This window comes from Salvelinus fontinalis, chromosome 42 (genome assembly GCF_029448725.1).
Source record: "Salvelinus fontinalis isolate EN_2023a chromosome 42, ASM2944872v1, whole genome shotgun sequence".
NCBI classification, from domain to species: Eukaryota; Metazoa; Chordata; class Actinopteri; order Salmoniformes; family Salmonidae; genus Salvelinus; species Salvelinus fontinalis.
In genome coordinates, this window is record NC_074706.1 from 15,445,731 (window position 1) to 15,473,228 (window position 27,498).

General features: G+C 42.5%; 1 protein-coding gene across 1 annotated transcript; it reads right to left on the reverse strand.

The window, feature by feature from the left end:
* Window positions 1–834: 834 nt before the first annotated feature.
* LOC129840973 (ribosomal protein S6 kinase beta-2-like) lies at window positions 835–21,810 on the reverse strand. The gene is made up of 16 exons (XM_055909047.1): window positions 21,788–21,810; window positions 21,471–21,525; window positions 21,146–21,183; window positions 20,904–21,018; window positions 20,691–20,759; window positions 20,370–20,517; window positions 19,870–19,927; window positions 19,582–19,682; window positions 18,026–18,116; window positions 17,022–17,112; window positions 16,791–16,898; window positions 7,279–7,341; window positions 6,928–7,005; window positions 4,493–4,600; window positions 4,120–4,232; window positions 835–3,127 (listed from the first exon to the last, which is right to left on the reverse strand). The coding sequence occupies exons 2-16, from the start codon at window positions 21,522–21,524 to the stop codon at window positions 2,935–2,937; spliced, it is 1,428 nt and encodes a 475-aa protein (XP_055765022.1). The 5' UTR covers window position 21,525; window positions 21,788–21,810; the 3' UTR covers window positions 835–2,934.
* Between the last annotated feature and the right edge of the window lie 5,688 nt (window positions 21,811–27,498).

Genomic DNA, 27,498 nt, shown 5'->3' on the forward strand with positions numbered 1-27,498 from the left:
TCTAAATTAATTTGGGTGGAGGTAAGTGATTCTTGTTTGTCATTTCTCACCTGTGGTAAGTTGCAGGTGCCTACTGGTTTAAAATATCCATTTAATCAGTTTAGTAAAGAGAACATTACATTCTGCTCCATGGAAAAAGTGCAAGGGCGCCTAAGTACACTGAGTAAACAAAACATTAAGAACACCGGTGCGTTCCATGAGATTGACCAGGTGAAAGCTATGATCCCATATTCATGTCACTTGTTAAATCCACTTCAATTAGTGTAGATGAAGGGGAGGAGACAGGTTAAATAAGGATTTTTAAGCCTCAAGACAATTGATACTTTGTGTATGTGTGCCATTCAGAAGGTGAATGGTTTGTGCCAAGAACTGCAAAGCTGCTGGGTTTTTCCCATGTGTATCAAAAACGGTCCACCACCGAAAGGACAGTCAGCCAACCTGACAATTGTGGGAGGCATTGGAGTCGACATGGGCCAGCATTCCTGTGGAACGCTTTCAACACCGTGTAGTCCATGCCTCGACGAATTGATGCTGTTCTGAGGGCAAAGGGGGGGGGGGCGGACGGGTGCAACTCAATACTAGGTAGGTGTTCCTAATGTTCGGTGTACTCAGTGTATTTGGCCCGCAACCGTGTGTGTGAAAGAACGTCTTCAGCGATTGTTTATCATTGTGTTAACATGAACTAATTATTAGGACTGACCCACAGGTCAACTGCACACAGTTAGGGAAATATATCCTACATTACAACTGGACTATGGAGGCTGTCGTTTAATTCCAGTGAGACAGACAGACATGGCATTAAACCACAATTAATAGCACATTCATACCACAGAGTCCAGACATTCAACGCTTTTATTCTTCAGGATTCTACAACCCTATCTTCCCCGCGGCCACATTAGCCGCAGGAAATAAAAACCTGATAAAAACATTCCACTTAGATCCAGAACATGTCATCAGTCCATTAAATAATACTATTTTTTAATGAAATACGTGTAAATATTATTTCCCTCCCCAGACCCAAATATGACTTTCAATGATACAGAGGTCGCGTCTTCCAAAGCTAGTTCTCACAATAGTATGACAGGATGGTTGACGAAAGAGCCACGGATAAGCAGAGTTCGGCAAACTGTTTCGGTTGAAGAATGTGAATGGGTGCCATGTTGGCACCAGACCTGGTTTCAAAATCAAAACGGTATCAATTTTCTTTGATAATTTGATTGTGCCTGACTGGAGAGCCAGATGGATGGCATTTGGACTATTCCATTGGTCCCATTGCGCCAGACAAGCTCAAGCAAGTGAAACTTTGGCTCAAGGAAGAAAACAAATACTATTTGAACCCAGGCCTGCCCACATGTACAATAGTCTGCTAGAACTCTGTAGATCTATGGTTCTACATGATATGAGTAATGTTATGGTATGAGTGCTTGTTAAAAAATAAAAGGCTAATTCAACATCGCTTCAGACACATAGGACTCAAATGAGTCGGATTGCTTTACAGCTGTAATACAAATGCGGTCGTTTTCATAATCTTTAAAATACTAAAAAGATGCGTATTTTTGATTATCTTAAGCAGAGTATTTTATACAGTGTTTTTAGAAATGTGCGTCATTCAATACTTTCATTTCTGCGTTATGACAATGATCACTAGTCTAAAAATCAACCATTTAAAGGTCGACTCAGGGCCTGAAATACGGTCCAACTGCCTCTTTCTCAATTTTCAAACAGAAATGGGCCGTGCCTTTGGTGGTTCATTGTGTTATTGTGGTCAGGCGTGCCGCAACCAACGTTGCTAGTTCATTAGCTACGCTAGCCGGTAACTCTTCCAGTACATGTGGACATCATTTCACATGATTTGAATGTGGCCGGAAACTGTAGAGATCAGTAAGAAATGGCACATCTATAGGCAAATATCTTATTCATCATTTTTTTTTTTTAAGCATTAAATAACCTGGTATGATGACACATCGATCAGTTTAAAGCTGTTATTTCTGCCCAAAGTCGACCGTTAACATTTTGATAACGGCAATGTCAAATGCTTTGGCAGTAGTTGGTGTTCTCTTTGCTTATGTGGCAAGTTGAGAAAAATGTCAAGTGAAGTGGCTGGATCCCAAACTGATAACCCAACCTGTTCCCTAAACCCCTGTTGACTTCCCTTTGTGGCTCTGTGGCAACTGGACATGTAAAAGCTGTGGCTGGTCCTCTTGTAGTGTAGGAAAGGTTGGGGTAGGAAGTAAACAGGAAGTAAACAGATATTGACCCCACCCTTGGTAGGTGATTCTGACTAGAGGGAGTACAGCTACGACTGAAAGTGACATTTATGCAGCAGGTTAGGATCATTAACGTGGCAGGTTAGGAATTAAGGTTAAGAAAAGGGTTAGGATTAGCTCAAATGCTCTCCTAACCTGCGACGAAAAGTCACGTCCGGTTGTAGCTGTACTCCCTCTAGTCACAACCCTGGCAGGTGGAGGTGGGCACCAGCCCAGCACCAACACACCTGATTCTACTAAACTAATCATCGAGACCAGGAGCTGAATCAGGTGCTAGTGCTCGACTGGAACAAAAAGCTGCACGCCCTGTAGCTCTTCAACTAAACTCACCCCCCCATTCAGACCTCAAAGGAATGAGTCAATGAGGGTATAGGGGGAAGGGAGCGAGTGTGCAGTATGGGGGTTTGGGACCCAGCCTGTGAGAAACACAAGGCCCCCTGAGAACGGCCACGTTCCAGACGGACTAGCAGTCGTCTGCCAGACGTCACAACGCCTGGATAGGTGTTAAACGCATCAGCTAACCACATCGTATGATATAGCAACCTGCACCCAACTGTCGATGACGTGGCAATCAGCCGTTTGGCGGAGGCGCGCGGCACGTCTGCAAAGTAGTCGGCCTGGAACGCGGCCAAAAGTTCAGACTCCTCCTGACTCGGCTTACTCCAGTTCATCTCCGGTTACACTTCTGCTTCTTGTTCCGGCCTGGTGTGCTGATCGGCTGCGTGGCGCCGTTGTCGGTGGGCGGGGTTGTTGGCGGGAGACGGAACGAGGTCTGGGAGAGAAGGTCCGACTCGCTCTCTCCTCCCCCTGATCCTCCTGTGGACTTGGCGAATGACCCGGGGAGAGAGAACTTGAGAGGACTGAGGAGCGACAATAAGAACCATAATAGAAAGAAATGGGGAGAGACATTAGATAAGGGAAATGCATATCAATATATCAATCATGGGGTGGGGTTGTGTGTGTGTGTGTGTGTGTGTGTGTGTGTGTGTGTGTGTGTGTGTGTGTGTGTGTGTGTGTGTGTGTGTGTGTGTGTGTGTGTGTGTGTGTGTGTGTGTGTACAGCGTGCATGTACAAATGTGTGCATGTATACACACTCCCCTAAGTATGTATTTGGACAGAGAAGCTAAACCTTTTAATTTGGCTCTGTACTCCAGGATTTTAGATTAAACGTTTCTTTATGGGTATGTTCGTCATCTGCAAAGACTAGGGAGTTTTTGGGGGGATAAAAAGAAACAGAATGAAGCTAGGCAGAGGCAAAATCCTAGAGGAAAACCTGGTTCAGTTTGATTTTACAGACTGGGAGACAAATTCACCTTTCAGTAGAACAATAAACCTGAAAACACAAGGCCAAATCTATACTGGAGTTGCTTACCAAGAAGACTGTGAATGTTCCTGAGTGGCCTAGTTACAGTTTTGACTTAAATCTACTTGAAAATCTATGGCAAGACTGGAAAATGGCTGTCTAGCAATGATAAACAACCAACGTGATGGTGCTTGAAGATTTAAAAAAAAAGAATAATTTAACTCAGGCTGTAGAATCAAAAATGTGGAATAAGTCGAGGGGTATGAATACTTTCTGAAGGCACTGTATGATTTGTGATAGAGATATGGGACCAAACACTAAAATGTCAACTACTGTAACACACTAAGTGAATTTGTCCAAATACTTATGACATGGTCAAATGGGGGCACTAAACACGGTAAAACAAATATGTGAAAATACCCTCCTAAAAAGGTGGCATTCTGTACTGTCGCCTTACGAAACATTTGATCTCATATCCAAAATGCTGGAGTATAGAGCCAAATTCAAATATTCAGCTTCAGTCAGAATAAATATGTAGGTGAGTGTCACCTGATGGGGGTGCGTGGGCTGCTGTTGTGTCTGCGTACGGGACGTGTCCGTGGCTCAAAGGAGAAGCCCTCCTTCAGACTCTCCAACACAGAGGGAGCCACATAGGTAAAACCCTGACAGACAACATCCATGAATTAATTATATAGGATGACAAGCAATTCGAGCAACACTTCCACTACTCCTATTTTGTTTGGGAAATACCTGAATAAGAGGTGTTTTGTTCCAGGTGAGAACAGGGTCGTGTTCAATAATACTTGCCAGGGTTCTGGGTTCAAATTCCACGTGTGACCAGTACGGAAAACGTATGCACTCACTACTCTAAGTCGCTATGAATAAGAGCGTCTGCTCAATGACTCAAATGTAATCGTCTCACAGCGAAGGCGTGTTCGTGCTGGTGGCTGATTGTGGAGTCGTCGGGACTGTCCACCGGAGTCTGCTTGGTGAACCTCGTGTCAAACTGACTCACGTCCTCATCTGACTGCTACAGGGGGTGAAGCGAGAGAGAGAGAGGAGAAAGAGGAGGAACGGGTTGAATGGAGAGAGAGAAATGGTGGGAGAAGATAAATGCGGGAGTACGTTAACATGCACACGAATAATTTGATGTTGAACTGATTACGTAGTATGGCAATACTCATGTAAACACTTTACTCTGCTTAACTTAAAATCAGCGTAAGGTCAAAACCAAAGTAAGTATACGCCAAGTAAAACCTGGTTTTCTGAGCAATCATTCAAGTTATTAGACATGTTAACAGCTTAATTGGTGTTCCAGCGGTGTATTTGATCTGTGCATGTGCCAGCAGCGCAATCCTCTGTCTAATGCGCGAGAGAAGTGAGTTCGGAAAAACAATGCACAGTGCATTCGGAAAGTATTCAGACCCATTGACTTTTTCCACATTTTAATACTTTATTCCAAAAAAAAAAAATGTATCCTCAATTGTATCCTACATACAATACCCCATAATGACAAGGCTAAATCAGGTTTAGAAAATTTTGCAAATGTATTAAAAAACGAAAAACAGATACCTTACTTACCTTTACAAAGTAGTAACAATGTCTCACCCCATGTTCAAGAATGTCCTTTTTCCTCGCTCATTTTACGTTATTTGAAAACGATATCGTCAAAATATTTAAGGGGCATTGCACTAATAATGGCGCTGACTAGGGAATTGTTCCTGCTGTTCTGTTCTTAGTGCCAGTCTTCACGTTCAAACAAACAATGTAACTAATAATGGCATCTTTATGCTTTCATTAATAAAATAATGATAAAATTACCATTTAAAAATGCTGATGTTTATTTATGGATCCATAAATTACTATGGGAATAAATATCACTGAATTACAGAAATATCCTCCAATCCTCTATATGTAATTATTGGCGGAGAGTCACGTCATATTTTTCGATATACTGTAGGCGACATGAGTCTCACTAGTGTTGAGTAATGTGCTGTTAAGGGGTGTAGATCTCATTTATTTAAAGAACATATTGAAGTTAGAAGCAAAAGCCTACAACTATTTTAGCACCGTTTCGCGCTGCTCTGAGACAAGCATGGGGACTGGTCTTGATTAATCAATGAGATTTTTATTTTCACTTAATCTCCGTTTGGGTGTTGGTTAGACTACAATTAGGGTGTAGAAATGTTATGCTCGTAGTGTAACCTTTATTTAACTAGGCAAGTCAGTTAAGAACAAATTCTTATTTACAAGGACAGCCTACTCCTTCCTCCCCATCGGGGAATTGAACCCCGGTCTCCCGCGTGCCCTGCCCGCACGACATGGGGATTCTTTAGCTAAATAGCCCAGTACTGTATGCAAATATTTATATATTCTTAATTCCATTCCTTTACTTTAGATTGTGTGTACTGTTAGATATTACTGTACTGTTGGAGCTAGAAACATGAGCATTTTGCTACACCCGCAAAACCATCTGCTAAACACGTATGTGCCAAATGAAATGTGATTTGATCAGTCAGGATCGAGGGAAAGATGAACAGCGTAAAGTACAGAGAGATCATTGATAAACCTGCACCAGAGCGCTCAGGACCTCAGACTGGGGCGAAGGTTCACCTTCCAACAGGACAACGACATTAAGCACACAGCCAAGACGATGCAGGAGTGGTTTCTGGACAAGTCTCTGAATGTCTTTGAGTGGCCCAGCCAGAGCCCGGACTTGAACCTGATCTAACATCTCTGGAGAGACCTGAAAATAGCTGTGCAGCGACGCACTCCATCCAACCTGACAGAGCTTGAGAGGATATGCAGAGAATGGGACAAACTCCCCGAATACAGGTGTGGCAAGCTTGTAGCGTCATACCTGAAAAGACTCGAGGCTGTAATCACTGCATTCGGTGCTTCAACATAGTACTGAGTAAAGGGTCTGAATACTTATGTAAACGTAATAATTCAATTTTTTTTAAATTGTAAAAATAATCTTTTTTTTTGCTTTGTCATTATGGGGTATTGTGTGTAGATGAGGAGAAAAAAAACATCAATTATAGAATAAGGCTGTAAATGTAACAAAATGTGGAAAATGTAAAGTGGTCTGAACACTTTGCATCTTATAGTTTTCATAAACTTTATATTTCTGAACTCACAATCTAATAGACTTCTGTAGAATGTTTATTTTGATAGGTCATTTTCTGCATTTGTCCCATCAGTTAGCCAGGATTATTAGGAAAATAGTTTCTTGCAAAGCATTTAAACGAACTATTATGCCACAGTTTGAACCTTAACGGTACCTCCTCAATTATTTAAAAGACCCAGCTTAGATTTGACATTTTAGCTATTGAGACAGTAGAATAGTGGTCGTACCAGGCATGGCTTGTAGGGCGGCTCACACCTCTTATTCAGCAGGTCGTCCCAGTTGATGTGTCTGAAGAAGGGATGCTTCTGTAAAACCAGCAGAAAAAAACGCTGCACTTAGAATCCATCCCTGTACAGTGCAGGTCTAGGCTCATGCGCTATTGGAGTTTGTTCAATAAGCATCAGTATAAGCACTGATCATAACAAAGCAGGGTTGGAGGCAATTTCATTCCAGTCAATTCAAAGAGGTAGACATTTCTGTTTACTTCCTGATTTGACCCCAAGCCTATTACAAAGCTTTATGATGTCAATAGAAAACAAAGGGAGTTGTGGAGTGAACGGGAGATGTGTGCGTATCACCTGTATGTCTTTACAGTCTGCCGCACTGGAGCCTAGCCTCTGAGAAGGACTCTTCTTCAGCAGCTACAGAAAGGAGAGCGAGGTAAAGAGAGAAAGAGAGAGCGAACGAGCGAGGTAAAGAGAGAGAGCGAACGAGCGAGGTAAAGAGAGAGAGCGAACGAGCGAGGTAAAGAGAGAGCGAGGTAAAGAGAGAGCGAGGTAAAGAGAGAGCGAGGTAAAGAGAGAGCGAGGTAAAGAGAGAGCGAGGTAAAGAGAGAGCGAGGTAAAGAAGAGCGAGGTAAAGAGAGAGCGGTAGAGAGAGCGCGGAAGAGCGGTAAGAGCAAAGGGGGAGAGGTAAAAATGATAGCGCGGTAAAGCGAGACAGAGGTAGAAAGAGTGACAGAGGTAGAGAGAGTGACAGAGGTAGAGAGGTAAAGAGAAAGAGAGAAAAAAAAAGTTAAGTAGTGCAGAAGAATAGCTCCTGACTTGTTATAACTTTCTGGTTGATAAACGATTAAATTAGCAAAAAATGTATACGTAATCAAATTGTACAACTGCAGATCAACACAGGAGGAAAATATTGGTCTTTTAACTCACTCTCTGTCAATCTTAATCAAGCTAAATTCAAATTTGCAAATTTGTCAGCTAGCTCACCATCTAGCTCCAACTGTTTACTGGTGGCAACCATAGCAACATGGCCACTGAGGCAGCGCTAGCAACACCACCACTAGCAGACAGAGTCCCCCCCCCTTTTTGAATTTCCAGCAGAAATCAAAATCAGAGAAGGTACGTAGGTTACAGGGGACTCTTTGGGGAGATTCACCTTTTTTTAAATTTATTTTTTTAACATTTATTTTATTTCACCTTTATTTAACCAGGTAGGCCAGTTGAGAACAAGTTCTCATTTACAACTGTGACCTTGCCAAGATAAAGCAAAGCAGTGCAACAAAAACAACAGAGTTACACATGGAATAAACAAACGTACAAAAAAAGTCCATATGTGTTGATTCAATAATGTAGACAAAATCTACGAAAAATCGGTATACAGTGTGTGCAAATGAAGTAAGGCAATAAATAAGGATTTACAATTTAGCAATTAACACTGGAGTGATAGATGGGCAGATGAAAATGTGAAAGTAGAAATACGGGTGAGCAAAAGAGCAGAAAATATATATATACAGTGGGGAGAACAAGTATTTGATACACTGCCGATTTTGCAGGTTTTCCTACTTACAAAGCATGTAGAGGTCTGTAATTTTTTATCATAGGTACACTAACTGTGAGAGACGGAATCTAAAACAAAAATCCAGAAAATCACATTGTATGATTTTTGGGAATGAGGTAGAAAGTTGGTTGGATGGGCTATTTACAGATGGGCTGTGTACAGCTGCAGCGATCGGTAAGCAGCTCTGACAGCCGATGCTTGAAGTTAGTGAGGGAGATATAAGTCTTGAACTTCAGTGATTTTTGCAATTCGTTCCAGTCATTGGCAGCAGAGAACTGGAAGGAAAGGCGGCCAAAGTGGTGTTGGCTTTGGAGATGACCAGTGAAATATACCTGCTGGAGCACGGGTGGGTGGGTGTTGCTATGGTGACCAGTGAGCTGAGATAAGGCGGAGCTTTACCTAGCAAAGACTTATAGATGACCTGGAACCAGTGGGTTTGGTGACCAATATGTAGCGAGGACCAGCCAACGAGAGCATACAGGTCGCAATGGTGGGTAGTATATGGGGCTTTGGTGACAAAACAGATGGCACTGTGATAGACTGCATCCAGTTTGCTGAGTAGAGTGTTGGAGGCTATTTTGTAAATGATATCGCCGAAGTCAAGGATCGGCAGGATAGTCAGTTGTACGAGGGTATGTTTGGCAGCACGAGTGAAGGAGTCTTTGTTGCGAAATAGGAAGCCGATTATAGATTTAATTTTGGATTGGAGATGCTTAATATGAGTCTGGAAGGAGAGTTTACAGTCTAGTCAGACACCTAGGTATTTATAGTTGTCCACATATTCTAAGTCAGCACCATCCAGAGTAGTGATGGTCCAGAGCACCTATTGCTCACCTCTTAGCCACAGCACAGTAGACTTTATGATTACAGACATTGACTCTTTCTCTCTCAGCTCATTCACTGTCAAGCCACTAACACCTCTGTCTGATCACAGCCAAATTACATTGTTCCTCAAAAGAACAGACATGGAAACAAGCACACGTTCACAGCCCAGTAAGTTATACAACATCAGAAATTCATACAGATGGGCCCAAAACAGCACAGAAGAATACCAGAAAGCAACCTGTAACCAAAATGTCCAAAACACTCTTAGATACATTTCTGGATACCATATTCACTCACAGTAAAGAAGGCATCAATCTAGCAGTAAAAAACATCAACTAACTAAAATTGTAGATATATATATATATATATATATATCAGGCAAACGTCAAAAGAAGCACAACTAAAATTGATAATAAGAAACAAAAAAGCACAGTACAACAGCAGGCAGCTGACACTAATTGAGGAGTCCATAAACACAAACAACAAACAACTTCTGGCAAAATTGCTACATTTTTGAGAGGTTGAATGGATTAGAAAAAGCTATAAAGGACAATCAAAATCCATTGGACTCCCCAATTACTGACCAGGAGCTCTATAAGACACTTCAAGCCCTGAAGAAGAAAAAAATCATGCAGACCTGATGGCATCCTAAATGAGATGCTCAAACTCACTAGTGCAAAACTTCAATTGGCTGTATTACAATTGTTTAATTTGATCCCGAGTGTAGTTTATTTCCCTGACAACAAGAATCAAGGACTCAACCCCAATCTTTAAGAACAGACACACATTTGACCCTAACAATTACAGAGGCATTTGTGTGAACAGTAACCTGGGGAAGGTTTTCTGTAGTATTATAAATGTAATAGTTTTAAACTTCCTTAATAAGCACAATGTCTTGAGTAAAAGCCAACTTGGATTCATACCAAAACATCGCACGACTGATCATATTTACACCCTACACACCCTGATTGATAAACATGTCCACCAAAATAATACGTTTGCTTTATCGACTTCCAAAAAGCATTTGATTCTATTTGGCCTACAGGACTGTTGTACAAAGTTATTGAAAGTGGTGTTGGGGGTAAAACATATGACATAATTAAATCAATGTATAGTGGCAATACGTGCATCATTAAAATTGGCAAGAAAAGATCAGAATTCTTTAAAATCAGGGGCGGGGCCTTCACCAGGGTTGCAATCTGAGCCCTGCACTCTTCAATATTTACATCAACGAATTGGCCACTACACTAGAAAAATCCTCAGCCCCCGGTGTTCGTCTCCACAATTCAGAGGATGAATGCGTACTCTTTGCAGATGACATATGCCGGCTGTCACCCACAGCAGAGCCTGGACCTGCTAGAGCAGTACTGCCAGACCTGGGCCCAGGCAGTAAACCCCCAAAAAACTAAAATAATGATTTTCCAGAGAAGATCCAGATCTCAGGGAATTAGACCAAAGTTCTCAATTGGTACAAAATATATAGAGTACTGCACACACTACAATTACTTAGGTTTAAAAATAAGCTCAACTGGACACTTTAATGATGCAGTGAATGAACAGCGAGAAAGCACGCAGGGCATTCTACGCCATTAAAAAACAAATTAAAATTGAAATACCCATTAAAATTTGGCTAAAACTAATTGAATGTGTCATTGAACCAATTGCACTTTATGGCAGCAGGGTGTGGGGTCTACTTGCAAAACAAGATTTCAACAAACGGGACAAACACCCCATTGAAACCCTGCATGCAGAGTTCTGTAAGATTCTCCTACATGTCCAGAGGAAAACTGCAAACAATGCATGCAGGGCAGAATTAGGCCAATATCGACTAATAATAAAAACTCAAAAAAGAGCAATTCAGTTTTGGAAACATTTAAAATACAGTGACCCCCTCTCATACCATTACCAAGCCCTGCAATATCAAGAGCTGAGCAAAAAAAAAAAAAGAGTCCCCTCATCCAGCTGGTCCTGAGTTCAAACCTGTTCTACTAACACACTGAAGCATCAAGACCAGAACAATCAATCAGAATAAAACAAATTACAACACAGTCAAAACTAAACTACATTACTTATTGGGAAACACAAGCACATGCACAAAGCAAAACGCAGTGCTATCTGAACCTAAATCGACAGTACACCATGGAAAACTATTTGACCATGGTTACTGATCAAAACATTAGAAAAACATTCACAAAGTACAGGCTCAGTGAGCACAGCCTTGCCATTGAGAAGGGTAGACACAGGAAGACCTGGCTCCCTGTAGAGGAAAGGCTGTGCAACCACTGCACAATAGCAGAAACTGAAACAGAGCTGCATTTCCTGACAAAATGTCAAAAATATAAAACAATTAGAGTGTAATTTTCCCAAATCTGAAACCCTTATTGAAGGTTTCAAAGACCTCTCTGATGAGAATAAGCTACCCGTCCTGTTGGGGGAGGACGCAGAGAGCTGTGGGTTGGCAGCGCACGACATTGCTGCCTGCCATAAGATGAGGGAGAGTGTCTGACAGACCAATCAACCTGCACATAACCTCTACTGAATGCTTATTGTTAAATGCATGGTCATTTTGACCCTTGGTTATTGTTGTTACTGTTGTCTCTTTGACAATTTTGATTCTCATTATTTTCATATTGTAAATATCCAAAGTAAGCTTTGGCAATATGTACATTTTACATCATGCCAATAAATCAAATTGAATTGAGAGAGAGAGACAGAGAGGTAAATAGAGACACAGAGAGACAAAGACACCATGAGCAGGCAAACAGGCCCAACCCCTCATTCTTACCCTAGCCCAAGCCAATGGCATGTACCAGATAATCACACTTAAATGGTCTGAGGCCAAACCACACGACTAACAACATTGGACACTTTATGGAACACAAAGCCTTCACTCTCTCATCCTGGAATATCCAAGGCCTATCATTGGCCTAAAGAGCAGGAATCTGGACCGAATAAATCAGAAATATAGACCTTGTCATCCTACAAGAAACATGGTATAGAGGAGATGGATCCACTGGTTGCCCGCTAGGTTACAGAGAGCTGGTAGTACCATCTACCAAACTACCAGGTGTTATTATTATTATTTACCGTTATTTTACCAGTTAAGTTGACTGAGAAGACATTCTCATTTAGAGCAACAACCTGGGGAATAGTTACAGGGGAGACGAGGGGGGATGAATGGGGCAAATGTAAGCTGGTGACCGTGATGGTATGAGGGCCAGATTGGGAATTTAGCCAGGACACAGGGGTTAACACCGCTACTCTTACGATAAGTGCCATGGGATCTTTAATGACCTCAGAGAGTCAGGACACCCGTTTAACGTCCCACCCGAAAGACGGCACCCTACACAGGGCAGTGTCCCCGATCACTGCCCTGGGGCATTGGGATATTTTTTAGATGAGAGGAAAGAGTGCCTCCTACTGGCCCTCCAACACCACTTCCAGCAGCATCTGGTCTCCCATCCAGGGACTGATCAGGACCAACCCTGCTTAGCTTCAGAAGAAAGCCAGCAGTGGGATGCAGGGTGGTATGCTGCTGGCAAACAGGGAAAGGACTCAGTATGCTAATTTGGTGTACAGCAGACCTAACTCACTCTGTTAAATTAAAATCAGGAACATTTTAGATTTGGCTAGAAATTCAAAAGGACATTATCTCAGCAGAAAAATGTCCTCCTGTGTACTACCTATATCCCCCCACTAGAATCCCCATACTTTAATGAAGACCGCTTCTCCATCCTGAAGGGGGAAATCAATCATTTCCAGGGACATGTACCAGTCTGTGGCGACCTAAATGCCAGAGCTGGACAATAATCTGACTCCCTAAGCACACGGGGGGGACAAACACCTACCTGCAGGTGACAGCATTTCCTCCCCCATATGCCCCCCTAGGCACAACATAACCAACAAAAACAGGTCACAACTCCTGCAGCTCTGTCGCACGCTGGGTATGTAGAGTCAATGGTAGGCTTTGAGGGGACTATAAATAGTACTGTAGACTACTTTATCACTGACCTCAACCCAGATTCTCTAAGAGCGTTCAGACAGCCCACTGACACCCCTATCAGATAGATCAAAGCAAAAATCACAGTCAACTCGAACAGAGCAATACTTAAATCACGAGGCATAAAAGCCAAAGGAAGTGAAAATCTTGAAGAAATGCTACCAAAAAACAATTAGACAACCGACAACCACAAATTCAATCCCTTTTAGACACCTTCCTGGACAAAACGTTTCACTGTAATAGTGAGGGTGTAAACTTGGCAGTAGAAAGCCTAAACAGTATATTTGATCTCTCAGCTTCCTATCAAATCGAAAAATTTCAAGCAGAAAACCTAAGAAAATGAACAACAATGACAAATGGTTTGATGAAGAACGCAAAAACCTAAGAAAGAAACATATCCAACCAAAAACAGAAACCCAGAAAACCTGAGCCAACGCCTTCACTATGGTGAATCACTAAAACAATACAGAAAAAGGAACAGCACGCCAGAAATCATCTCAATGAAATTAAAGAATCCATAGACTAACCACTTCTGGGAAAATTGGAAAACACTAAAACAACACAGAGTTATCTATCCAAAACAGAGATGTATGGGATAAACCACTTCTCCAATATTTTTTGGCCCTATAACAAAGAACAAACAGCAAAAACATATACATGATCAAATACAAATCTTAGAAGAATCAACTATTAAAGACTACCAGAACCCACTGGATTCTTCAATTACATTGAATGAACTACAGGACAAAAAATCAAAAACTCTCCAACCCAAAAAGGCCTCTGGTGTTGATGGTATCCTGTTGGATTCTGGGTTAAACTTGGAACATTGCTATCCTAGAGTGTTTTTTACATCAGAGGTGAATGGTTATCTGTAGGAACCAGATGGCTTTGGAATGTGCTGGGTGGATGGGAGGAAGTCACAGGATTGCTATAGGGGATACGGACCGACATCTGTGGATTAGGCAAATGAGGGGTTGAGGTCAGGTCAGATCCCCTTAAGGGAGAAAATATTATTTATTATCTTACTACTTCGTCTTCCTGTCGAATCATAATAGATGTAAGGATTGGAGAGAAGAAGGAGTGCCTAAATTGGAGTGTATATATATATATATATATATATATATATATATATATATATATATATATATATATACACACACACACACACACACACACACTTGTGGTGGGGGAAACATGTTTTGTCTAATGCAGCTGTATTGATCCTCTGGGAAGAATAAACTTGGTTAGGCTTTTATAATGTCCGGTGAGTTTTTTACTCTGAGAATTAGAACCTAACCATCCTAAACAAAATTATAAAATATACAGACCACAAATTCCAATTGGCTATACTTTAACATCATCCTTAGCTCTGGCATCTTCCCTAATATTTGGAACCAAGGTCTGATCACCCCAATCCAGAAAAGTGGAGACAAATTTGACCCCAAAAACTATCGTGGGATATGCGTCAACAGCAACCTTGGGGAAATCCTCTGCATTATCTTTAGCAGCAGACTCATACATTTCCTCAGTCAAAACAATGTACTGAGCAAATGTCCAATTGGCTTTTAACCAAATTACCAACAGACCACGTATTGACCCTGCACACCCTAATTGACAAAAAAAAAAAAAAAAAAAAAAAAAAGGCAAAGTGTTCTCATGCTTAGTTGACTTCAAAAAAGCTTTTGACTAAATTTGGCATGAGGGTCTGCTATACAAATTGATGGAAAATGGTGTTGGGGGAAAAACATACAACATTATAAAATCCATGTACACAAACAAGTGTGCAGGTTAAAATTGGCAAAAAAACGAATTTCTTTCCACAGGGCCGTGGGTTGAGACAGGGATGCTGCTTAAGCCCCACCCTCTTCAACATATATATCAACAAATTGGCGAGGGCACTAGAACAGTCTGCAGCACCCGGCCTCACCCTACTAGAATCTGAAGTCAAAGGTCTACTGATGATCTGGTGCATCGGTCCCCAACCAAGGAGGGCCAACAGCAGCAACTAGATCTTCTGCACATATTCTGTCAGACCTGGACCCTGACAGTAAATCTCAGTAAGACAAAAATAATGGTGTTCCAAAAAAAGTCTAGTTGCCAGGACCACAAATAGCATCTAGACACCATTGCCCCAGAGCACAAAAAAAAAAACTACACACACACACACCTCCACCTAAACATCAGCGCCACAGGTAACTTCCACAAAGCTATGAACAATCTGAGAGACAAGGCAAGAAAGGCCTTCTACGCCATCAAAAATCAACATACCAATTAAGATCTGGGTAAAAATGCTTGAATCAGTTATAGAACCCATTGCCCTTTATAGTTGTGAGGTCTGGTGTCCGCTCACCAAACAAGAATACACAAAATGGGACAAACACCAAATTGAGACACTGCATGCAGAATTCTGCAAAAATATCCTCCGTTTTACAACGGAAAACATCAAATAATGCAGAGTCAGAATTAGGCCGATACCCGTTAATGATCACAATCCAGAAAAGAGACGTTCAATTTTCAACCACCTAAAAGGAAGCGATTCCCAAACCTTCCATAACTAAGCCATCACCTACAGAGAGAAGAACCTGGAGAAGAGTCCCCTAAGCAAGCTGGTCCTGGGGCTCTGTTCACAAACAGACCCCCAGGACCGCAATACAATTAGACCCAACCAAATCATGAGAAAACCCCAAAAGATGATTATTTCCAATGTGTCAAGTAATTACCAACAAAAAACAGAGCAAACTAGAATACTAATTTGGCCCTGACCACTGTGACTGACACAAACTTAAGGAAAGCTTTGATTATGTACAGACTCAGTGAGCATAGCCTTGCTATTGAGAAAGACTGCCGTAGGCAAACCTGTCTCTCCAAGAGAAGACAGGCTATGTGCACACTGACCACAAAACGAGGTGGAAACTGAGCTGCACTTCCTAACCTGCCAAATGTATGACCATATTAGAGAGACATATTTCCCTCAGATTACACAGACCCAAAAAGAATTTGAAAACAAACCCAATTTTGATAAACTCCCATATTTATTGGGGGAAATACCAGTGTGCCATCACAGCAGCAAGATTTGTGACCTGTTGCCGCAAGAAAAGGGCAACCAGTGAAAAACAAACACCATTGTAAATACAGCCCATATTTATGTTTTATTTATTTCCCTTTTGTACTTTAACCATTTGCACATATGACATTTGAAATGTCAATTTCTTTATAACTTTGTCAGTGTAATTGTTTATTTCACTTTTGTTTATTATCCATGTAAACATGTTTCCCATGCCAATAAATCCCGTAAATTGAAATTAGAGAGGGAGAAAAAGAGATGAAGGAAATGTAGAGAGAGACAGAGATATGAGAGTAGTACAGTGGGTTAGAGAGAGAGAGAAAGACAGAATAATAGAGAGATTGAGTCTTGACCTCTATTCTTAGGATGATAAATGTTCTTAAACATAACGAGAGATGGGGACGGGTGGGCGTCTTTACCTTTTTGATCATATCTCGGGCGTCCAGTGTGAGGTAGGGCGGTAGGTTGATTTTACACTTCAAGATCTTATCAATGGTCTTCTTCCTGTTCTCAGCAGTGAACGGAGGCTATGGGGGAAGTGACAGAGACAGGCAAGAAGACCACAGAGGTTTGAGTCAAAAAGTTTTTCAAATGGTACACCCCGTCCCTCTTTACACCCCCCCCCCCCTCCCCTCTGCTCTGTCTCTCACCGAGCCCGTCATCATGTCATACATCAGGGCTCCAAGACTCCACCAGTCCACCGCCCGGTTGTGTCCTGTACGCGTCAGAATCTCTGGAGCCCTGAGAAAGAGAGAGAAAGAGAGTGAGGGGATAGAGGGCGCAGGGAAGAGACACTTCAGTAGAAGTGTCAAACAGCAGTCAAGCATCGATCATCATGTCACCAGAATCAGACTCTTTATTTATTGGAAAGAAGCGTCAATGTCAATGTGAACTTTCACCACCCTGTGAAGATCGTCATAAGTCATTTCATCTGCAGCCTAATAAACTGCATGGTTTTCCGAGTCGTAGTGGGAGGACCACACACACCATATCATCTCGTGACCCCGAAGATTACTTCAATATGATGGTTATTATATCAATATTTGTGCTTAAAAGCATTTCCACTGCCATGTCTCGTATGATTCATTTTACCGACATAAAAAGATCCCATGTCGATTGAACAAATTTTCTGTCAGCATTTATAAAATTGTACCATCATAGTTGTCGTGCTTATTTTTTTGATACGGTATGACTTTACTCGCATAAAAAGTTTGAAAAAAAAAATGTTTTTATTTATTTAACCTTTAATTAACTAGGCAAGTCAGTTAAGAACAAATTCTTATTTACAATGACGGCCTATGGGACTCCCAATCACGGCCGGATGTGATACAGCCTGGATTTGAACCAGGGACTGTAGTGATACCTCTTGCACTGAGATGCAGTGCCTTAGACCGCTGCGCCACTCGGGAGCCCAGTTTAGTTATTGTAAGGAATATGGTGGAAGACCATGCACAAATGTAATGTTTTTAAATGCACACTTAACTTCAGGGAGGAGGGGGAGAATTGTACTATTACTAGTTAGGTCTGGGTTCACCTATCTGAACTATGATTACTACAGCGACCCCTACTGTCCTTCAAAGAAAGTGCAGTCTCAGAGCGACAGCTGACTCAGAGACAGCATCCTTATCTCACATCAGTGTGGCACTACACTCACATGTACTCTATGGTCCCACAGAAGGTGTGCGTGACAGCGCCGTCATGAATGGACTCCTTACACAGGCCAAAGTCAGTCAGCTTGATGTGTCCTGGGAGACAGAGATACAATATCTGTCAATTGTAAATGATAACAACAAGCCAATCCATAGCAGATCAATTATCTAAAAAAAATAGATCATATTTTCATCTCAGAGACATTGATTTCTAAACTCAAAAAAATAAAATTTCCCTTTTTCAGGACCCTGTCTTTCAAAGATAATTTGTAAAAATCCAAATAACTTCAGATCTTCATTGTAAAGGGTTTAAACACTGTTTCCCATGCTTGTTCAATAAACCATAAACAATGAATGAACATGCACCTGTGGAACAGTCGTTAAGACACTAACAGCTTACAGACGGGAGGCAATTATGGTCACAGTTGCAATGTCCGTACTGTGAGACTCCTAAGACAGCCCTACAGGTAGATAGGACTGACACATGATCATCCTCGCAGTGGCAGACCACGTGTAACAACACCTGCACAGGATCGGTACATCCGAACATCACACCTGCGGGACAGGTACAGGATGGCAACAACAACTGCCCGAGTTACACCATGAACGCACAATCCCTCCATCAGTGCTCAGACTGTCCGCAATAGGCTGAGAGAGGCTGGACTGAGGGCTTGTAAGCCTGTTGTAAGGCAGGTCCTCACCAGACATCACCGGCAACAACGTCGCCTATGGGCACAAACCCACCGTCGCTGGACCAGACAGCACTGGCAAAAAGTGCTCTTCACTGACGAGTTGCGGTTCTGTCTCACCAGGGGTGATTGTCGGATTCGTGTTTATCGTCGAAGGAATGAGCGTTACACCGAGGCCTGTACTCTGGAGCGGGATCAATTTGGAGGTGGAGGGTCCGTCATGGTCTGGGGTGGTGTATCACAGCATCATCGGACTGAGCTTGTTGTCATTGCAGGAACGCAATGACAACGCTGTGCGTTACAGGGAAGACATCCTCCTCCCTCATGTGGTACCCTTCCTGCAGGCTCATCAGGACCCTCCAGCATGACAATGCCACCAGCCATACTGCTCGTTCTGTGCGTGATTTCCTGCAAGACAGGACTGTCAGTGTTCTGCCATGGCCAGCGAAGAGCCCGGATCTCAATCCCATTGAGCACGTCTGGGACCTGTTGGATTGGAGGGTGAGGGCTAGGGCCATTCCCCCCAGAAATGTCCAGGAACTTGCAGGTGCCTTGGTGGAAGAGTGGTGTAACATCTCACAGCAAGAACTGGCAAATCTGGTGCAGTCCATGAGGAGGAGATGCACTGCAGTACTTAATGCAGCTGGTGGCCACACCAGATACTGAGTGTTACTTTTGATTTTGAGCCCCCCTTCATTATTCCATTTCTGTTAGTCACATGTCTGTGGAACTTGTTCAGTTCATGTCTCAGTTGTTGAATCTTGTTATGTTCATACAAATATTGACACATGTTAAGTTTGCTGAAAACAAATGCAGTTGACAGTGAGAGGACGTTTCTTTTTTTGCTGAGTTTATGTAACAGACAGACACACCTTGGTGGTTCAGCATGATATTCTCTGGTTTCAGGTCTCGGTAGATGATTCCGTTTGAGTGGAGGTGTCCCAAAGCAAGCACAATCTCACCCAGATAAAAACTATTTGTCAAAGAGGGAAAACATGTATTAACACTCCTCCACGTACGCATGCACAAGACATACAGTCAAGCTATTATTCTCATCTTCCCCAAAATGTTCACATGGAAATTAACTGCTGTTTATGGCCTCAGCCTCACATTTATATCCTTTCCCAATGATAACCTGAAGCTGAGCATCTCTCTCTTACCAGGCAGTGTCCTCCATGAAGATTCCTTCTTTCTCCAGCTGCATGAACAGTTCTCCACCTGATAAAGAAACAAAAACAACAAGACTAGGGAGATAACGCGACAAAAGTGTCGAAGTTGAAGTGCCAGGATTCAGAGAGAGACATGCTTGTCCTATCCAGATCCCCTCCCTCCGGGATGAGGTCGAAAGCGTACAACAGGTCCCTCTCCCTCCCTCCATCCCTCTCTCACCACTGAGACACTCCAGGATGAGGTAGAGTTTACCCCCGGTCTGGAAGGCGTACAACAGGTCCCTCTCCCTCCCTCCATCCCTCTCTCACCACTGAGACACTCCAGGATGAGGTAGAGTTTACCCCCGGTCTGGAAGGCGTACAACAGGTCCCTCTCCCTCCCTCCATCCCTCTCTCACCACTGAGACACTCCAGGATGAGGTAGAGTTTACCCCCGGTCTGGAAGGCATACAACAGGTCCCTCTCCCTCCCTCCCCCCATCCCTCTCTCACCACTGAGACACTCCAGGATGAGGTAGAGTTTACCCCCGGTCTGGAAGGCATACAGCAGGTCCACGATGAAGGGGTGCCTCACCGTCTCCAGAATCTCCCGCTCTGCACGCGTGTGGGCCGTGTCCTTGGCGTTGCACACTATCTTCGCCTGGCAGGGAGAAAGAGAGAGGGATGAGTGAAAGGAGGGAAAGAGGGATGGGTGGAAGGAGGTGGAGAAAGTCAGTTGTGTATGTAGATATATTACATTTTGCCCTGGTAACCGTGGCAATGTTTAGAACATGCTTTCGGTTGAGAAAAATGAGTAAGAGGAATCGTACGTACCTTCTTTAAAACCTTCATGGCGAATATCTTCCCCGTCTGTGTACCCTGCACTTTCCGTACCTGGAAAACCTGCAAGTAGAAATACAATTGTTAAATAGGTCGATGACAAATGGATTGAGTTTCTGATCAAGAGCTTGGTGTATAGCCAAGTACATTGTGGAACTGAAATTCTTAGAAACGCACTGATTGATTGATTGACGCACGCACACACACCTTGCCGTAGCCCCCCTTGCCCAGCACACTTAGCAGCTCAAAGCTGTCTGGTCCAATCCTCTCACTGTCTCTGTTGACAATGGCACTGGTCAGCTCTATCTCTTCTGTCTGAACACTAAGAGAGGGGATAAGAGAGAGTTAGGAAGAGGGGAATGAGTGAGGGTGAGTTTATATGATTCAGTAAAAGATATAGCCTCAAGCAAGAATGGTGGACAAGTGACTAAGTTCATTGTTCCACTTACGGGTCTGTCTCTGCTACGGTGAAGTCACAAATGTCATCCTACAGAACACAAGATAGAAGAGAGGATGTCAAAGTGAATTCACGGTAGACACGTGAAGAAGGGTCACTGCTGATAGACTGAAGATGGCATTATTTAACATCACAGAACATGCATAAATCTTTCGTTTTGGGGAACAACTTTGTAGTTTATATGCTCTGTTCATACTAGCTGCAATTGTCTGGGCTTTTTCTTCACTACATTGAACACAGCCTTGATCTGACACTAATAACAAGTTAGTTAGGTACCCTAATTAAAAAACAATTTAAAAGTATCCTCAAATCCCCACCTCTGCATCGCTAAGGTCGTCCGACCCCAGGTCAATATCGAAAACACCTGCCATCCTGCGGAAGAAATTACAGTTATAGCTTAGTTATGTGTGATGTAATTAAAAACACAACGGCCCGAGAGCGAGCAATGTGAAACACGCATTTATTGTTGTTACTATCTAGTTAGCTATGCCTGACAGGTGCAAATACTAGGCAGCTAAGTTACACTGTCAAAGCTGGACAAGATGCGGGCGTTATCTAACGTTAACCTATATGGGATCTAGGCAGGCTAATCGGACTCATGGGTGAAGTTTACATAAACGGGAACATTTCTTACTGGGCCCGCTGGCAGGGAAAGCAATGAACGCTAGCTAATGCTGTCGAGCGTCGTCAACAGGCATGGTTGGAGATAGCCGACTAAACTCAACGATTTACGATAGAGTTCGGCGGTGACTAGTATGCGGGGACTGGAGCTCCGACGTCACATACAATGACGTTATCAAAAACTAGCTACCGATTTCCGCACCCTGGTAAAGAATAGTCCTACTCAAAGCAGTAGTTGTTGATTTTTTTTGAAACTTCATTTTATGTGATGTCTGGGCTCCAGTCCGCCCACTGCCACACGAGTCGCCGCACACCTCCATCTTAAATCTCAGAGTATATCGGCTAGATTCGAGAGAACAAGAGTCAGAAAGCTAGCCAGCTCATGTGAAACTAAGCTCAGACTGGAAATGTTGAAAGAAAGGAGGGAATCAAGTTTGTATTGTCACTTATGCTAGTCAAATGACTGAACTGACTGTATCAATGTAATATACAACGGGGTCGTGATCACATCGGTTTGAGAGCTGGTTTGACAACTAACGTTAGCTAGCTGATTACGACGACTCGTAGGTGATAAGTTCCCGTTCGTTAGCTACCCAAGCATTTCACCTCGCCTCATACCTTCACTCTCAGCTGCATTCGTCGTGACCACTGAGTCAGTGAGCTTATAAGTGGCTGATTCCACTTGTCTTGCTGTGTCGCTCCCAAAAGTATATAAGAAAATAAATAAGAATTTAGATTTTCTGTCACCTCGCTCTGGTCTTTGTTGATGTTCCGTTGTTTGTTTCTCTTGGCATGTGTGATTGAACTTTGACCTTTTAGCTACGTCATCAGTAAAAGACTTTCGATTGGCTGCTATTTTATTTTATAGTGGTAGATCAATTTATGACAGTGCTTTTTTATGTTATTTTAAACAGAACAGAACAAACAATATACAATGTAAAATCACAAATACAGCAAGAGACGTACATGAAAAAAAGTTTGTATAAAAGTGTACATGGGCATTTTGACAAATGCAGACATGGGTCAGAAAGGCAATTCCCATTGGGGAAAAAATAGCATTCCAGCTGAACAGAAGCTGTTCAGGGGTCAGGGACATTGTGGTCTCTCCACCAACTGGCTTTATCCAGTCGTTTCAGTAATGAGGTTATGTATGCGGCCCTGACACCCTATTGTAGAACACCCCATAGGGCTCTGGTCAAAAGGAGTGCACTACACAGGGAATATAATGCCAGGTTTTTGTTATTATAAGGATGACAATGATATTTACATCTATTGAGACTTTGGAGACAATTCAACTATTTTATCAAACTGATAAAAAAAAGCAACAAAACCTAAGGGAAAAAAACACTCCAACAGATGTGTTACATAGCCTATTTGGAAAGTTACAAGCAATCTTTGATTTCGTCATTGTCTCTGGCTTTGTCTGTTTCAATCAAAGGCAGTAGCTCTTTTGGTGGTTTTGTTTCCAGGGTTAACAGAAGTGAGAGAGAGAAAGGTCACTTAGGCCTACAACCTACACACTTCTGTGGCTGCAGCTTCATGCAAGACCAGTCCGTAACACACCAGCTCAGAAGCAACTGTTGTTTACCAATGAGAGTACAACACCTAACCAACACCAAACCATTACACTATGCATGCTACCACGTATGACAAAGCTTTTTGTTGGGTTTTAGGAAGCTTAGAGGCCATTTAAAAAAAATAAAAATCATGTTTTATAAAAATAAAAAATGTGTGGTTTATTGAAACTTCTTACGGCTGGGGGCAGTATTGAGTAGTTTGGATGAATATGGTGCCCAGAGGTGCCCAGAGTAAACTGCCTGCTACTCAGTCCCAGTTGCTAATATATGCATGATTGAATGATGTCTGTGAGTATAACAGAACTCATATGGCAGGCAAAAACCGGAGAAAAAATCCAACCAGGAAGTGGGATATCTGAGGTTGGTCGTTTTTCAACTCATTCCCTATTGAAGATACAGTGGGATATTGGTCATGTTGCACTTCCTAAGGCTTCCACTAGATGTCAACAGTCTTTAGAACCTTGTTTGATGCTTCTACTGTGAAGGGGGGCCGAATGAGAGGGGATTGAGTAAGGTCTCTCCCAGAGTGCCACGAGCTGACCATGCGCGTTCATGTGAGAGTTAGCTTGAGTTCCATTGCATTTCTGAAGACAAAGGAATTCTCCGGTTGGAACATTATTGAAGATTTATGTTAAAAACATCCTAAAGATTGATTCTATACTTCGTTTGACATGTTTCTACGGACTCTAACGGAACTTTTTGACTTTGTCTTCTCCTAGTGAACGTGCTTCGTGAGTTTGGATTTGTTAACCAAACGCGCTAACAAAAGGAGCTATTTGGACATAAATTATGTACATTATCGAACAAAACAAACATTTATTGTGGAACTGGGATTCCTGGGAGTGCATTCTGATGAAGATCATCAAAGGTAAGTGAATACTTATAATGTTATTTCTGACTTCTGTTGACTGCACAATATGGTGGATATCTTTTTGGCTTGTTTGGGCTCTGAGCGCCATACTCAGATTATTGCATGGTGTACTTTTTCCGTAAAATTACTTCTGCTAGCTAGCCAGCTAACCAGCTAATGTTATCTAATTTCACCTAGTTTAGCATTTTGTTCTTTGCAGCTATCCGTGCCGGGCCAGACGTGACATGTATAGCCGTAACGGACATTTTTGTGACCTTATTTGACCTTTTCTGCTGCTTTTGAGACACGGTTCAATCCCACCTTGGGGTACTACTTGTTGAGTAATTAAAACATTAACAATCACAATACAGTAACTATTGTTCACTATATTATGTATTATTATTGTAATATGTATTCATCATAGAATTCTGTCAGTTTCTTCTCCGCTGTGCAATCCGCTTTCCGAGCTGGTCACGGGTGCACCTCAGAAAACGCTCAAGGTACTAAACGATATCATAACCGGCAGTACTGTGCAGCTGTCTTCATCGACCTGGCCAAGGCTTTCGACTCTGTCAATCACCGCATTCTTATCGGCAGACTCAACAGCCTTGGTTTATCAAATGACTGCCTCGCCTGGTTCACCAACAACTTCTCAGACAGAGTTCAGTGTGTCAAATCGGAGGGCCTATTGTCCGGGCCTCTGGCAGTCTCTATGGGGGTACCACAGGGTTCAATTCTCGAGCTGACTCTTTTCTCTGTATATATCAATGATGGCGCTCTTGCTGCGGGTGGTTCCCTGATCCACCTCTACGCAGACGACACCATTCTGTGTACACCTGGCCCTTCTTTGGACACTGTGTAAACTAATCTCCAAACGAGCGTCAATGCCATACAACATTCCTTTCGTGGCCTCCAACTGCTCTTAAACGCTAGTAAAACCAAATGCATACTTATCAACCGTTCGCCGCCCGCACCCACCCGCCCAACTAGCATCACTACTCTGAACGGTTCTGACTTAGAATATGTAGACAACTACAAATACTGAGGTGTCTGGCTAGACTGTAAACTCTCCTTCCAGACTCATATTAAACATCTCCAATCCAAAAATGTCATCTAGAATCAGCTTCCTATTTCGCACCAAAGCCTCCTTCACTCATGCCGCCTAACATACCCTCGTAAAACTGACTATCCTACCGATCCCCGACTTCAGCAGTGTAATTTACAAAATAGCTTCCAATACTCTACTCAGCAAACTGGATGCAGTCTATCACAGTGCCATCCGTTTTGTCGCCAAAGCCCCATATACCACCCACCACTGCGACCTGTATGCTCTAGTTGGCTGGTCCTTGCTACATATTTGTCGCCAGACCCACTGGCTCCAGGTCATCTATAAGTCTATGCTCGGTAAAGCTCCGCCTTATCTCAGCTCACTGGTCACGATAACAACACCCACCTGTAACACGCGTTTCAGCAGGTATATCTCACTGGTCATCCCCAAAGCCAACACCTCCTTTGGCCGCCTTTCTTTCCAGTTCTCTGCTGTTAATGACTGGAACGAATTGCAAAAATCGCTGAAGCTGGAGACTTATATTTCCCTCACTAACTTTAAACGTCAGCTATCTGAGCAGCTAACCGATCGCTGCAGCTGTACATAGCCCATCCAATCTACCTACCTCATCCCCATATTGTTTTTATTTACTTTTTTGCTCTTTTGCACACCAGTATTTCCACTTGCACATCATCATCTGCTCATCTATCACTCCAGTGTTAATTTGCTAAATTGTAATTACTTCGCTACTATGGCCTATTTATTGCCTTACCTCTTCACGCCATTTGCACACACTGTGTGACTTTCTTTTTTTCTATTGTGTTATTGACTGTACCCTTGTTTATTCCATGTGTAACTCTGTGTTGTTGTTTGTGTCGCACTGCTTTGCTTTATCTTGGCCAGGTCGCAGTTGTAAATGAGAACTTGTTCTCAACTAGCCTACCTGGTTAAATGAATGATAAACCTTTTTCACCGCACTCTAAAGTTGTAGGCCTAGATATCTTACAATGTATTTATATATTTACAGACTGTGTGCGTGAGTGAGAAAAAGGGGAGAATGTGCGTGCATGTTGTCTTCATTTTTCCTTGTCAGCCACCCATCTTTGCTTTTCTGCTTTTTAAAAAGCTGAGGTCTGGAACTCCCTCCAGGTCATCTCTCTCTATTCCTTGTTTGCTTGGTTTTTAAGCACTACGTTCATTCATTGTGGAGAACAAACGTCCGTTTGGCCAGAGCGATGTGGATGGGTAGCCAGGGTGGGTAGCCTTGGTACATAAAACATATTTTTGCAGGACAACTCCTGGGAACCATGTACATATGTGAGGGCTGTTGGGGCCGTTTCAGCTCTACTCAGAGGGTCTACACAAGAGGAAAGCAGGTCTGCAGTCATTCATTTGAATTCGAGAAATATCCTATAAACCGAACTGTTGTTTTAACTGTCCATTGCACACAATCCTCAAATAAAATGGAGCATAAATAAAATAATCAATGTATTTACATTGGGTCTAATGTGTGTGTGTGTGAGAGAGAGTGAGGCATGTTTTTCAACTCCGAGAAAAGCACACATAATTTCCTCACTGTACATTTTATAAATCACATTTTGATTTGATAGATATTTAGAGTAATTATGTAGATATTACAATGGATAGATAGGCGTAGATATCTCCAATCCTAAAATAAACTGGACCATAAATAAAATAAACATGTAATTACAATTTCTTTACATTGGGGGATAATGTGTGTGTGTGTGTGTAACAGAGAGAGCGTGTGTGCATGTTGTGTTTTATCTTTCCTTGCCAGCCACCCATCTCTGCTTTATCAGTCTTGATAGGCCCAGTGTATGCACTTCTGGGTGAGGCTGTCGGGCAGTGGTGGAGTGCATGGCAGATCTGAAAGAGTGACGCACACAGTAACAGTAACTATACAGCTCAACAACATGTTTGTGTGTGCACATCGGTTGGTGTGAGTGAGTGAGTGAGTGAGTGAGTGAGTGAGTGAGTGAGTGAGTGAGTGAGTGTATGTGTATGTAATATAATTCTGAATGACCTGTATCCATCTGGGAATCCTCACAAGTTTCTCCCTTCACGGCTACTGTAGAAGGAACCGGTGCAGGTGATAAATTAAATGCCTCAGCAGAGGACTACTATGACTGCAGCTGAAATGCTGAGGGTGGCAGATCTAAAAGAGAGAGGCACAATTTTCTTAACTGACAATAATCATACAACTAAACAGACTGAATGAGTGTAAGGCC